General features: G+C 32.5%; 1 protein-coding gene across 3 annotated transcripts in view; it reads right to left on the bottom strand.

Annotated features, from left to right (window-relative positions):
* Positions 1–889: 889 nt before the first annotated feature.
* LOC133651844 (uncharacterized) overlaps positions 890–15,285 on the bottom strand; it is a 123,930-nt gene continuing 109,534 nt past the window's right edge. For 2 of the 3 annotated variants that reach the window (XM_062050019.1, XM_062050018.1), the window contains exons 2-4: positions 4,856–5,073; positions 4,634–4,739; positions 891–1,382 (exon numbers count right to left, since the gene is read on the bottom strand). In XM_062050019.1, coding sequence (XP_061906003.1) covers positions 953–1,382; positions 4,634–4,737 — 534 coding nt within the window. In that variant the 5' untranslated portion in view covers positions 4,738–4,739; positions 4,856–5,073 and the 3' untranslated portion in view covers positions 891–952. Of the gene's footprint in view, positions 1,383–4,633; positions 4,740–4,855; positions 5,074–15,285 lie in introns of those variants that run through there. The other variant, XM_062050020.1, reaches the window with a different exon arrangement.

The raw sequence follows: 15,285 nt of genomic DNA, 5'->3' as shown, positions 1-15,285 counted from the left end.
TTTTTAAATAATAACTTGGCATTCTATTTAAAATCCTATTTTGTATTTTTTTGAAGTGTTTCATTTTTTCATTGTTTTTTTATTTTATTTTGTTTTGTTTCTTTTTTTTAAATATTAATGTGGAATTCTATTTCAAATCCTATTTTGTATTTTTTTTCAAGTGTTTCATTTTCTGTGTGTTTTGTTGACGTGTATAACTTGGAATTTTTTGGTTTATTTTTTATTTTTTCATTATATTTGTATAATTCTAAAAATAATAACTTGGAATTCTTTTATTTTAATTTAATTTATTTTGTTACGTACATAACTTGGATTTTTTTTGTTGATTTTTACATTTTATTTTGTTTCATCTTTTTAATAATAATTTGGAATTCTGTTTTACATCTTACTTTGTATTGTTTGAAGTGTTTAGTTTCAGTTTTTCTTTTTGTGACGTGTATACGTTTTTATTTTTTATTTCTTTCATTTTATTTTAAAGGACAGAAATTCCACTACAGTTCCTTTTTTAAAATATTAACGTGGAGCTGTATTTAAAATCCTATATTGTATTTTTTTAAATGTTTTGTTTTCTGTGTGTTTTGTTAAGTGTATATTTTGGAATTTTTTGGTTTCTTTTTTTCAATTTTTCCCATTATATTTTGTCTAATTTTTTAAATAACAACTTGGAATTCTATTTCAAATCTTATTTTGTATTGTTTAAAGTGTTTTTTTGTTTTTTTTCCGTGTCTTTTATATATTTAAGTTTAGATGTGCGGGTGGAGCGTGAGGACAAAACTACGACTAAAATAAATACTTTTTACATCTTCTATTTACATTCACACGACAATTAACTACTCAACTAAAAAAGGATTTATTAGAATTTAAAAAGTTGACCTGAAATCTGAACAAATGGAAAGAAATCATCATGTTCAAGTTCCGACAAGTTTTATTGTGAATTGTAGCAAATTAATTCCTAACGAGTCATTTGGTCGTAAATCTCCACCTTAACGATCGCCTTGCCCACGGTGGACATGGTGCCCCTCACGTCCACGAGGTTGGCGCTGAACACCAGCCCGCTGCCGGTGGCGTCGGCCCGGCTGAAGTGGCTGAGATCCTTGCCCTCGTACATCTGATCGTAGAGCTTCTTGTCGCACTTGTGCGACTGTTCCAGCACGCCCAGCGCCAGGCGGTTCTTGTACAGGTTGTGGTCGTAGGGCACCGAGAACATGACGGCGATGCGCTGCGAGCTCGCCCGGCTCTGCATGTGGAAGAGGTCGTAGGTCAGCAGGCCCACGGCGCCGGTGGCCGTGTTGTCGTCTTTGTCGAAGGAGCACACCTCGGTGTGAGTGCTGCGGATGGTTGGCTGCGGCGGGTGGTGGCAGAAGCCGCTGGACATGAAAACCCTGAGACGCAAAAACAACTTTGTGTAAGTTCCACTTCTTTGCTGCAACACCCGATATTGATCGATGAAGCGTGTCCGCACACACTGGACTTGTAAGCAGCGAGGGTGTGCCTGCTTGCTGTGTGCAATGAGGCGCTGCCATGATGGATTGATGCATGCTGCTCTGCACAGCCATCGCAAACATTCATAAAAAACAACAAAAACATAACTACCGGGATAAAGAAGAAGCATGACTCACAATATTTGCGTGATACTTTTTCCAAAACCTAAAATATAGTTTTGTCTGACATTGGAAGAAATGAATTGTGATCAGAAATTGGAGATATTTGAGTCATACTATAATAAAAAAACATTATCTTTGGCATAAAATAATAAGAACATATTTAGATTGATGCATATTTTTAATGACAAATAATTTTTTTTTAGGCATTTCAGGCATCATATAATAAATCAAATATTGTGTTTTGTCAGATTTAAAAAGGTATAGAATTACATTAAAAAATATAAAAAATAAAATAAATAAATTAAAATTAATTTAGTTGAAATCGAAATAAAAATTGAAACTGAAATTGAAATTAAGTAAAAAATATATTTTTTTCTGACAAAGGAATAAATCAAAACTTAATTGCAAAAGCAAATTAAAATTTAATTAAATAAAACTTCAGGAAAGACAAAACAAATAATGTAAAACTTACTTTACAAAATTCAGACTGTATTGGGCACAAAATAAAACGAAATACAATAAAGAAAAAGAAAAAGAAAAAGAAAAAAAGAAAAAGAAAAAGAAAAATGAAATGAAAATGAAAATGAAAATCGAAGTTGAAATCGATACTAAAATTGAAACTGAAATTGACATTTAATTTAAAAAAAAATTCTGACAAAGGAATTAATCAAAAATTAATTGCAAAAGCAAAATAAAATAAAACTAAATAAAACTTCAGGAAAGACAAAACAAATAATGTCAAACTTACTTTACAAAATTTAGATTGTATTGGAGGCGTTTAGGGCACAAAATAAAACGAAATATAATAAATTAAAAAAAAGAAAAAGAAAAAGAAAAATGAAAATGAAAATCGAAGTTAAAATCGATATTAAAATTGAAACTGAAATTGAAATTTAATAAAAAAATATTTTTTTCTGACAAAGAAAAAAATAAAAACTTAATTGCAGAAGCAAATTAAAATTAAATTAAATACAACTGCAGGAAAGACAAAATAAATAATGTAAAACTTACTTAACAAAATTTAAATTGTATTGGAGGCGTTTAGGGCATAAAATAAATCAAAATAAAAAAATAAAAAATATAAAAAAATAAAATATAAAAATAAATAAAATAAAAATAAAAATCTAAGTTGAAATCGAAATTACAATTGAAGCTGAAATTAAAATGATACAAAAAAATATTTTTTTCTGACAAAGGAATAAATAAAAACTTAATTACAAAAAAAAAGAAAACATAATTAAATAAAACTTTAGGAAAGACAGAATAAATAAAGTAAAACTTACTTTACAAAATTTGGATTGTATTGGAGGCGTTTAGGGCATAAAATTAAAATAAATAAATAAATAGATGAATAAATAAATAAATACAAATGAAAATGAAAATGAAAATGAAAATGAAAATTGAAATCGAAATTAAAATTGAATCTGAAACTGAAACTAAAATTACATTTAAAAATATTATTTTTTCTGACAAAGGAATAAATAAAAAGTTAATTGCAAATTAAAATTAAAATTAAATTAAATAAAACTTCAGGAAAAACAAACTAAAGAATGTAAAACTTATTTTACAAAATTTAGATTGTATTGGAGGTGATTAGGGCATAAAATAAAACAAAATAAAATAAAATAGATGCATTGTTTTCTTTTTTAAATGTATGCTTTGTCTAACAGATGAAGTAGGTAAACAGGTAAAACAAAAATACCTGAAAATATATAATTTGTAAACAAAAAACATATATACTAATAATGTTTGAAAGAAATTGAATTGTATTAAAAAATATATATATTTTTTCTGACAAAGGCATACATAAAAACTTAAAATTAAATGAAATAAAAGGGCTGGGAAAGGAAAGAGAAAATAAATATTGTAAAATAAAACTATATACTAATTTTACACAATTTTGTGTGGATTTGAGGCATTTAGGGCATTAAACAAAATGAAATAGATGCATCGTTTTTTTTATTTTGTTTTAAATCAATGCTTTGTCTAACAGATGAAGTAAAAACTGGCAAAAAAAACAAAAAAACGTGAACATACAGTATATAATTTGTTTTTGAAAAAATGCATTTGCTTTTAATATGTGAAAAAAATTGGATTGTCTTGGAGGTAAAAGAGAAAAAAGGAAAATAAAATAAAATAAAAAAGTAGAAAATAAAAGTAGAAGTAAATTAAAATATATTTTTGGGGGGCATTTCAGGCAACGTATACCGTATTTTTCGGACTATAAGTCGCAGTTTTTTTCATAGTTTGGCCGGGGGTGCGACTTATACTCAGGAGCGACTTATGTGTGAAATTATTAACACATTACTGTAAAATATCAAATAATATTATTTAGCTCATTCACGTAAGAGACTACACGTGTAAGATTTCATGGGATTTAGCGATTAGGAGTGACAGATTGTTTGGTAAACGTATAGCATGTTCTATATGTTATAGTTATTTGAATGACTCTTACCATTATATGTTACGTTAACATACCAGGCACGTTCTCAGTTGGTTATTTATGCCTCATATAACGTACACTTATTCAGCCTGTTGTTCACTATTCTTTATTTATTTTAAATTGCCTTTCAAATGTCTATTCTTGGTGTTGGCTTTTATCAAATACATTTCCCCAAAAAATGCGACTTATACTCCAGTGCGACTTATATATGTTTTTTTCCTTCTTTATTATGCATTTTCGGCCAGTGCGACTTATACTCCGAAGCGACTCATACTCCGAAAAATACGGTATTACCATGAAATATGAAGAAAGACAAATGAATTGTTTATCTCAGTAATAAGATTTCTACTTTAAATATCCAATTTGGACAAAAGTATTGGGACACCTGGCTGTCACCAACGTCTTGCGTAAGAGGCGTGTCCCAACACTTTAACCCGTCTGAGGCAGAACACAGTAGACAAACACAGATGAGGTCACTCATGAACGTGTGTGACATCTGCCATGTAAGCTAAGGTAAGCAAATGTAAGGTAAACTAATGTAAGGCACTTTAAGGTTTAGGGAGAATGAGAACAATGGCTGACTTACTTGGGGTTGATCAGGCAGTAGATGCTGCTCACGTTGGTTATCTCGATGGTGCAATTCCTGTTGGTGGACAGAATGGCGGACACGGCCTCGGCTGTCTGCGCCATGGCTGCAAACATCAAACATTCCTTCAACAAAGTGTTTCTCTTGTGCTTCGCAGTGCATGAACCAACAGCATTGTTGAGTTACTATCTTCCGTACAGGTCGGATATTTGCGGTCATTACCTTTTTGAAGTAAATACGGCGTTGAGTTGGGCGAGGCGGTGGCGTCTGTTCTTCTCCTTTTTTGACTCTGAACCCGAGTGAGAATGAGAAGGACGACGAGGAAAAGGAGGAGGAGAGATTGAGTGGTTTTCTGACACAAGTGCGGGCGTGTTCACTTTGGGCCGCTCCAACAAGCAACGTTTTGTTGAAGACCACTCAGGTCCGCTTCCCGGTACCTACTGTTTAAAGACAACACATTAAAACTACAGGGCAACTGTACTTTACAACTTGAATGATGCACACTGGATGTTTATTATTTTATTGCAGATTTAAATCAACTGTATTCAGCAGAAAAAAATATGAATAAGTATATAAAACTTGAGGCATGTCAAAATCAGTGGTGTGCCGTTAGGGCCAGCAAGGCCTTCTTTGCTGGCCTAACATATGTAAATCATGATCATGGATGAATAAAAGTTCATTTTAATCTACTTTCCATAAAGTATTCATCATATTCTCTCCATGTCTTACTAGGCTCCAGTGTTGCTTGTTTTTATGTTAGAGCTTTTAGCCAATCAGAATTCAGCTAGCTGTATGGCCATACCCGGCCAGCGGAGAAATCATCGGTTCTCACTTTTTTAACTCACAAAGAAAAAAGGTCAAATATTTTATTTATTTATTTTTTCCACATTTAATATGTTCTTTACAATTATTACAATTTTGACAGTACCACGTACAGTATGTTTTAAATGCTGATGCGGGTTCATTGATTTTTAAATGTGCCGAAATATAGTCTGTTTTGTACACTGTTGAGGTGATTCAATACGCAGTAGTGCGCAAGTGTGTTTCAGTATAGCATTTCTCCAGCCGTGGTCATGTGGTGACATAAATGATGTTATTTTGAGGGGTATTTATTAAAGTCGGACTAAGTAGGACATCACTGAAGGTGGGAAACGCACAGCCCGCCACCGGTCAAAATCAACATGGTTAAAAAGTATTTTCAAGAAATTGGATTGGAAGCTTTTAGACGCAATAAAGCAAATCAATATTTTGATAATATTTTGGGTGAGTGTCATTGTTTTTGGTTTAAAACTATGCTTTTTCTGACACAGGAAGAGAATGACCTCTCTTCCTGCAGACAATATTTAGCAAAAAGGGTAGGGTATATGATAAAAACAAACAATTCAATGCATTTTAAATAATGCTGCTGTAATGACAATAACTGACAATAATATTGGCCCAAAATTTTAAATCATACCAACCGTGTCAAAAAGATTTAAAAAAAAATGTGTAATGCGTTTTATTTATTTAATATTTGTGTGGTATAATGTGTTGTATTATGGTCATTCGTATATCAATTTTAATGTAATTTAATTTATTCTAAAGTACCAAAAAAAATGTTTAATTTATTTATTATTTGTGTGGTATACTGGGTTGTATTTTTCTAATTCACGTATACATTTTAATATAATTTAATATATATTAAATGATGTGTAATGTGTTTTATCAATTTATAAATTTGTGTGGCATACTGCATTGTATTTTTTATTCATTTATATATTAGAACGTAAATACATTTAATTAAAGTGTTTTATTCATTTATTTTTTGTGTGGTATACTGTGTTGTATTGTTTTATTAATTTAGACATTTTGATGGAATTTTATGTACTTCAACGTAATTTCATTTAAAAACTGGAGTGCATAGACAATACTGGACTTAAATCTATTATAATAGGTTCTGACTATAATTCACGATAATCAGAAAAGACAACAACATGTATAATTTTCTCTGCCAATACGGTTGCATCAACTGTAATTTGATTGTACGTGTAGAAAGTAGCACATCAATTCCTCTCTGAACTACAACCAAAATAATACATTTACTGTTCAATCAATCAATATACATTATTACTAATTATGTTAAGGCAGCATTTATCATTTTTGTGTTAAACCTTATTTAGTGCAGGTGTACCTAACAACGTGTCCTGCAAGCGTAATGAGACACCACTTTTTCATTCAACATTCCTCCAGGGTGTTTTTTTTAAAAATAGCAAACATTTGTGTATTTAAATGGCATAACTAAAAAAAGCTATCAATTATAATCTGGAGCGCCACGCACGGAGGGTCTGACAGGGTTTTCATATGGATTATAAAATCCCCTATTATAATCAGCAACAAACTCTGAAAATTCACTGATAAAGTCCGAATAGGGCCCGAAGGGCCATAGATAACAGTCAGACATAGAAGTAGCGGTGCGACTGACCTCATAGTAAGCATCTCAAATTATTTATATTTATTACTTAAGTTAGGGCTAAAGTTAAAGTTTTCATTGGATATTAGTGCGACCCCTCCACCCGTTTCAGGGGGACGAGCAATATGTGCACTCGTATAGTTGGGAGGAGATGCTTCGTTAAGCGGGAAAAATTCATCTGGTTTTAGCCAAGTTTCACTGAGACCTATTACGTTAAGATTGTTGTTTCTAATGACCTCATTAACTAATAATGTTTTGGGAGACATCTTGATGTTTAGGACGAATGTAATGGTGCAATGTTTTGAGTCCGTTGAGAAATGTGACAAATGCGGAATTCAGTAAAATTGTCCATCCATTTTGAATGGGAAAGAAATTGAATTAGCCAAATGTTTCGAAAGGGCAATTGTTTGACTCAGATGAAAAATGTGGGAGAAGAAGGCGGACAAAAAAGAAGAGCAATATTTCAAGTATTTCATTCATTTTCATTTCTTTTGTTTAGCAAAGTAAAAAAAGTCTCTATTGCGAGAGTAACCTGGCCCAGAGGGCAAGAAAAATAGGTTCCATAAATCTGATAACAACAAAAAAACAAGAGCAGTTAAAAGAACAAATTACTTACAACATAAACATAACAAGCAATAGGTAAAATGTAATCTTTGAATAAAACCAATTTAAAAACAAGTACAGTACCCAATAAAAAAAGACTTCTTGATCTTTTAAAATGGCGTGAAATTCCCTCAAAGTGATGAGTTCAGGTAGCCTCAGATCCTTTTGTAATTCATCCCATGACCATGGGGCAGCAAATGTGAATACTTTTTTTTTACCGAGACTTGTGTTGGCTCCAGGAAGCCAACACGCCAAGGATGTCCCGTGAACTTAAACTGTAGCGACTGGAGTCTCTACGCATAAAAAAAACCTAAATAAGGGGGAACCAGACCAAGAATTGATTTATATATAAAAGCCATCCATCGAGAAAATCTGCGGACTGACAAAGATGGACAGTTTGCTTTGCATACAAACTTGCCACAACCAGTATTAAAACGCAAGTCACAGTGATAAACAGTATCAAGTTGTTCCCAATAATAATAAAAACAAGTGGTCAGAATCAAGCATTTCCTAACTTGCAGGGAAATACAGGACTTGCTTCTCAGGGAAAAAAAAGAGTTTTTTCTTTGTGTGATTTAAAAGACAAGTTCTCAACACACAACTTATTCACACATTCCGCACTCTTTTGTCTATCCAAGTTGTGACTCGCACACACCGAAGCTCTCATTCCCAACAACTACATACATGTGGCCGCAGGTGATGGATTCCAGCGAGAAGGCCGCACCCATCTCACATTTCTCTCCTATAGACTATCACACACACACACACACACACACACACACACACACACACACACACACACACACACACACACACACACACACACACACACACACACACACACACACACACACACACACACACATACACACACACACACACACACACACACACACACACATACACACACACACACACACACACTTGTATTTATTACCTTATTGAGACCTCTGAAAAACACTTACCTCTTTAGGATCACCCTTTCTAGATATATAAAGAAGTGTATTTACAACATTAATAATACATACATACTATGCAAATATAAAAAGAAAAAGGTCACAATTTCACAAGAAAAACTTAGAATTTTGGCAGTATTATAATAAAAGTCGTAATTTTACTCAACGCAAGTCAAAATTTTACTAGAAAAACTGAACATGTGTGCAATATGATAAAAGTTGGAATTCTACTCAATAACAGTCGCAATTTTACAAGAAAAGCTTAGAATTTAGCCAATTTTATGAAAAGAGTCGTAATTTTACTCAACAAAAGTCACAATTTTATAAAAAAACTTTAAAAATGTTGGCAATATTACAATAATAATTATCAGAATTTTACTTGGCAAAATAATGACAAAAGTAATCATTTTACTCCAAAAAATTTCACAATTTTACAAGAAAGGCTTAGAATTTTGCCAACTTTATGAAAAAGAGTCGTAATTTTACTCGACAAAAGTCACAATTTCATAAGAAAACTTTAAAAATGTTGGCAATATTACAATAATAATAATCAGAATTTTACTTGGCAAAATGATGACAAAAGTAATTATTTCACTCAAAAAAATGTCACTATTTTACAAGAACAACAAAAAAAAAAATGGCAATATTGTGATAAGTCAGAATTTTATATGATAAATTTTGCATTAAAATGTAATAATTTTACAATAAAAAAAGTAATAATTTTACGAGAAAATATTGCAATATTACAGAAACCGAAAGAATATGAGAAATTGTTGCCAATTTTATAAGAAAAAAGTCGACACACTGTGAGAAAAACACTGCTTTTAGTAAATGTATTTTCTTTTTGAATTTTTTGTTTGTAATTGGTTTTTAATCTTCATTATTTACTTCAATTTATTACGGTATGTCTCTATATACATATTCATTTTACTTTCTTTAATAATTTTGGCCAAAGGGGACTCATTTCAATTTTCTACACACACTTGTTATTTCATATTTTGGTCAAAGGGGGAACACTTCAAATTTTTACGCACACTTGTTATTTCATACGTTGACCAGTGGGGGAGCACTTTTAAAACGGACACACAGTCAATTTGAAAAATCCTTCCTCTTTGGGACCACCCTAATTTTGATAGATTTCACCACCAGGGGTGCAAATGAGATCTCTATTTGTTGTTTTTTGTAACGTGCTTAAGGCCGATGACAAACGAGTCACGGACCACAGCTGTAGAAGCTAACTGTTAATGGCCACCATTATCTTAGTAGCGTAGTGTATTTGTTCATCCTATGGTCACATATGGGACGCGGGTTGTCTTACATCAGTACAGGAAGTCGTAAAATCAGCTGGCGGGTTTTTCCGGGGATGAATAGAGAAGTCCTTCTTTAGCTGCCGTCTTGTTTTATCATATATTGCTGCCTTTGCACCTGTCAATGTTCACTTTTGTATGCACATTAAATCAACAAAAAATCCTGACTTTGGAGCAATGTTCACGGACTCTAGTATTTGGCTCTCTATTAGATGCAATGGTTTTCCAGTATTGGGACCATAATTTCGGTCCTATCTTGTTCACCGGTCCTCATATGGAAGCTACTTTTCCTTGTTGATGTCTCAAAAGGGTAGAAATACAAGAACGCACACACACAGAGAGTATATACTGTACAGAGAATGCCAATTAAACATGTTTTGCTGTGAGATGTGTTTGAGTGTTTACGTGCGACGACGCGACGGCAGCTGTTTTCTAAATATGGGGCGGCAGCAACCCTTCATCTTCTCCTTCATCTTCAACACTTCAAGTCAACAGATGGTCACAAATGACTGTAAGACAAATCTAAGCAACAACAAAAAAACTCATTTGCATGAGGCACACTTTGCTAAGATGCCACAGTCAGGAAGTTTTTTGTGTTGGCTTGTTTATTTTTCAACAAAAGAAAAAACTGTTAACCAAAAAAGTCTGACTTGTTTGAGTATGAGGGCCAATCTAAAAACAAAAATTGCTAAAAATAAGTCAATTTAAGAGGAAAATTCATAATATTTTAAGAAAAACAGTAGGGATTTTATAAGAATAAAAGTCATAATTTTACCAAAAGTTTGTTAAAATGTGACAATAAAGTAATATCATTCCATTGATATAGTCGTAGTTTTACTTAAGAAAAAATACATTATTTTCAGAAAACAGAGTGAGAAAGAAGTTGTAATATTTTGAGAGTGAAGTAATGTTATTACAAGGATAAAGTTGTAATTTGTAAAGAAAAATACATACAATTCGGGGAAGTCGTGATTTCATGAGGAAAACATGGCCCAGAATTTTTATGAATAAAAAAATGTCAATAATTTGAAAATAAAGTAATATTATAAGATGGATAAAGTTGCAATTTTACCAAAAAAATAATAATAATCAAAGAATAAAGTTGGAATTTCATGAGAAAAATAGTAGGTTTATAAGAAATAAAATGTCAATATTTTAAGTATAAAGTAATACATTTACAAGACTATGATCATAGTTTTTACTTGACAAAAAAATACATGATATATTGAAAATAAAGTGAGGAAAATATGTGCAATATTTTGAGAATAAAGAAATATTATTACATAAACAAAGTGGTAGTTGTACATGAGAAGAAAACAAATAAAAATAAATAATGTAATGATATTACAAAAATATATATAACATATCGAGGACAATAAAGTGCTCAGTCATTCACAAACAAAAACTTTGTGAACAAATGCGTGAGCAAATTGTCCAACAGTTTAAGAACAACATTTCTCAACGAGCTATTGCAAAGAATTTAGGGATTTCACCATCTACGGTCCCTAATATCATCAAAAGGTTCAGAGAATCTGGAGAAATAACTGCACGTAAGCGGCAATGCCCGTGACCTGCGATCCCTCAGACGGCACTGCATCAAAAACCGACATCAGTGTGTAAAGGATATCACCACATGGGCTCAGGATCACTTCAGAAAACCACTGTCAGTAACTACAGTTGGTCGCTAAATATGTAAGTGCAAGTTAAAACTCTACTATGCAAAGCGAAAAACATTTATCAACAACACCCAGAAACGCCGCCGACTTCGCTGGGCCCGAGCTCATCTAAGGTGGACTGATGCAAAGTGGAAAAAGTGTTCTGTGGTCTGACGAGTCCACATTTCAAATAGTTTTTGGAAAGTGTGGATGTCGTGTCCTCCGGAACAAAGACGAAAAGAACCATCCGGATTGTTATAGGCACAAAGTTGAAAAGCCGGCATCTGTGATGGTATGGGGGTGTATTAGTGCCCAAGGCATGGGTAACTTACACATCTGTGAAGGCACCATTGAAAGGTACATACAGGTTTTGGAGCGACATATGTTGCCATCCAAGCAACGTTATCATGGACGCCCCTGCTTATTTCATAACATATCAAGGACAATAAAGTAATAAGTTCATGAGGGGGAAAAAGTTGCCGCTTTACGAGAAACAAGTCAGGAGCAAAAAAAAAAGGCAGTTTTATAGAAATGTAGTCTTTATATTTTCACAATAAAGCCTTAGTATTTACTTAAAAAAATATACTACATAAAATATGGAGTATAAAGTGAGGAATAGAGAATAAAGTCATATTATTGCATAAATAAAGTTGTTGTTTTATCTGAGAAAAAATACATAATATTTAAAGAATAAATTAAGAAAATAGCTGCAATATTTTGAGAATAAAGTAATATTATTACATGGATAAAGTAAAAGTTTTACTTGGGAAAAATACATCATATGTACAGAATAAAGTGAGAAAAAATATGCAATATCCAAAGAATAAAGTGGGAGAAAAGTTCCGATATTTTGATAACAAAGGAATTAATTACATAGATAAAGTCGTAGTTTTATTTGGGATCATACATAATATTTATTGAATAAAGTGAGAAAAAAGTTGCAATATTTAAAGAATAAAGTGGCAACAAATGAATATGATTACATGCATATAGTCGTAGTTTTACTTGACAAAAATACACAATATTTTGAGCGTAAAGTGAAAAAAGCGGCGATATTTTGAGAATAAGTAGTATTATTAAATGGATGAAGCTGTCATTTTATCAAAAAAAATATTTGCTAGTAAATTAATAATTTCATAAGGAAAAACGTTTTTTTGGGGAAAAAATATGCAATATTTATGTAATAAAGTAATATTATAAAAACGAAAAAAAGGTGTTATTTTACCATAAAAAAATGCACAATATTCAGAGAATAAAGTCATAATTTTATAAGAAAAAAGGCACCGTTTCATGAGAAAAAAGCTGTATTTTGAGAGTAAAGTAGAATAAAAAAATCATATTCATAGAAAAGACAATTTTATGAAAATATAATGAGATGTAAAGTTAGCTACATGTTTCATTTGTTGTATTACATTTACACCTGGTCATTATTGCTCTTATGTGACATGTAAATTATATTATTTTTTAATGAAAACTATTACACATTTTTTTTACTTTAAGTATAGGTATTATTACTTGGGTAAGGTGATTAAATAATGCTGCAATTGAAAATAAATGGACGCACATAAGTTCAAAGCAGACAGTTTCTCATATTAACGGCATTTTCAGCATGATAATTAGTTTGTTTTTCCATGTTTTATATTTCAAGTTTACAATTGACAAATATAAAATGATCTAGTTAACATAATCAAATACATATACAGCAATAATGACCAAAGCAGCGGCAAAACTCTAATGACACCTAGTGGACAGGTGTGGTATAGCACCCACATCTCCTTTTGGTGTTTCCACAACATTTTAGCAAAATAGAGAATCCTTTAATAATAATGATGATGATGATAATAACAATAATAATAATAATAATAATAATAATGATGATGAAAATAACCACAAAAAAAAAATTGCCCAGGTGAAGAAATAAGCACGCTAATAATTTCAATGTTTCATTTTTCGACTTTCCAAATAGTCTGACTGCACATATTTGGTTATTTTTGTCATATTTGTTATAACTCGAAAGTTAGGTGTTTCGCTTGCGCGTTGCAGGTGTATACCTGCAAAATGAGCAAAGAAAGCTAGCATGCTGATGTTAGCATGCGCGAAATAACGAAATACTTGACTTTGAGGTGCGTAGAAAAAAATGCTGAAAAGCTAGCATGCTAACTGTTAGCCTGCTAGCATGCTAAGCTAACAGTAACCATGCATCAAGTAACAAAATATTTGACTTTGGAGGTTAGCACCTGCAAAATTGGGTGAAAAGCTAGCATGCTAACTGTTAGCCTGCTAACATGCTAAGCTAACAGTAAACATGCATCAAGAAACAACCTATTTGACTCTGGAGGTGTGTACCTGCAAAATTGGGTGAAAAGATAGCATGCTGCTATGTTAGCATGTAAGCAAATGACTTAACATCAGCAAGGCATGGTTTGAATCGGTTGAGAAATCTGGGAAAATGTAAGCGTTTGAAAAATCGCTCAATCACTTTAAATTGGAAAAATATTTTATATTATAAAAATATTATCGAAATGTTGTGTCATAAATGAGCGGCACATTCACTGCATGTTAGCGGCAATGCCCGTGACATTCGACCCCTCAGGCGGCAAAAAACTGACATCAGTGTGTAAAGGATATCACCACATGGGCTCAGGAACACTTCAAAAAACCACTGTCAGTAACTACAGTTCCTCGCTACATATGTAAGTGCAAGTTAAAACTCTTCTATGCGAAGCGAAATCCATTTATCAACAACACCCGTAAACGCCGCCGGCTTCGCTGGGCCCGAGCTCATCTAAGATGGACTGATGCAAAGTGTAAAAGTGTTCTGTGGTCTGATGAGTCCACATTTCAAATTGTTTTTGGAAACTGTGGACTTGGTGTCCTCCGGACCAAAGAGGAAAAGAACCATCCGGACTGTTAGTTAGAAGTTCAAAAGCCAGCATCTGTGACGGCATTGGTAATTTACACTTCTGTGAAGGCATCATTAATGCTGAAAGGTACATACAGGTTTTGGAGCAACATATGTAGCCATCCAAGCAACGTCTTTTTCATGGACGCCCCTGCTTATTTCAGCAAGACAATGCCAAGTTGAGCAAATCATTATCATATCTAATTATTATTAAGACATGTTTTGCAATTTATGGTGCATGTATTTTTTAATTTAAAATTGCAAATGTTTTAAATCTACATATTTTTTCTTAAATGTACCTTTTATTATAAATGTATTTTAATGATTTTTTTCAACATTTATTTAGCGGTTTTTTTCAAGTTATTAGTTTTCATGATGCATTTTAACGCGGCGCTTCTCTTTGCAGCCGCAGCGTGACCATGCAGTCACCAGCAGACTTATTAAAAGCATTTTCCTCCATTTTAAAGAGCTGCATTTGACAACAAGCCGTGCAAACGTCACCCAGCAGCACCGTCATCGTTACCAACATGGCTAACTCACACGTCGCTTTGTCAGGCGGACACGACCGCCGTAGGCTTGTAGATTTTCATGTTTTTAATTTTGGATTCAAATCTCCAGTGGCCTGTTAACTGGCTCGGGACAGGAGGACCCGCCTCCCTGAAGGACCTGCAAGCGGCCCAGCTGCATGCCAAAATACTTCAGTTGCTCAATTTAATGTCATCAAAACAAAATGTTTATTATTTTGATTGTAGATGAAACATTGTTATTGGTAATGAGTCA

This window comes from Entelurus aequoreus, linkage group LG06 (assembly GCF_033978785.1).
Source record: "Entelurus aequoreus isolate RoL-2023_Sb linkage group LG06, RoL_Eaeq_v1.1, whole genome shotgun sequence".
In the NCBI taxonomy this organism is placed as follows: Eukaryota; Metazoa; Chordata; class Actinopteri; order Syngnathiformes; family Syngnathidae; genus Entelurus; species Entelurus aequoreus.
This window is presented reverse-complemented; position numbering and strand designations above follow the sequence as displayed.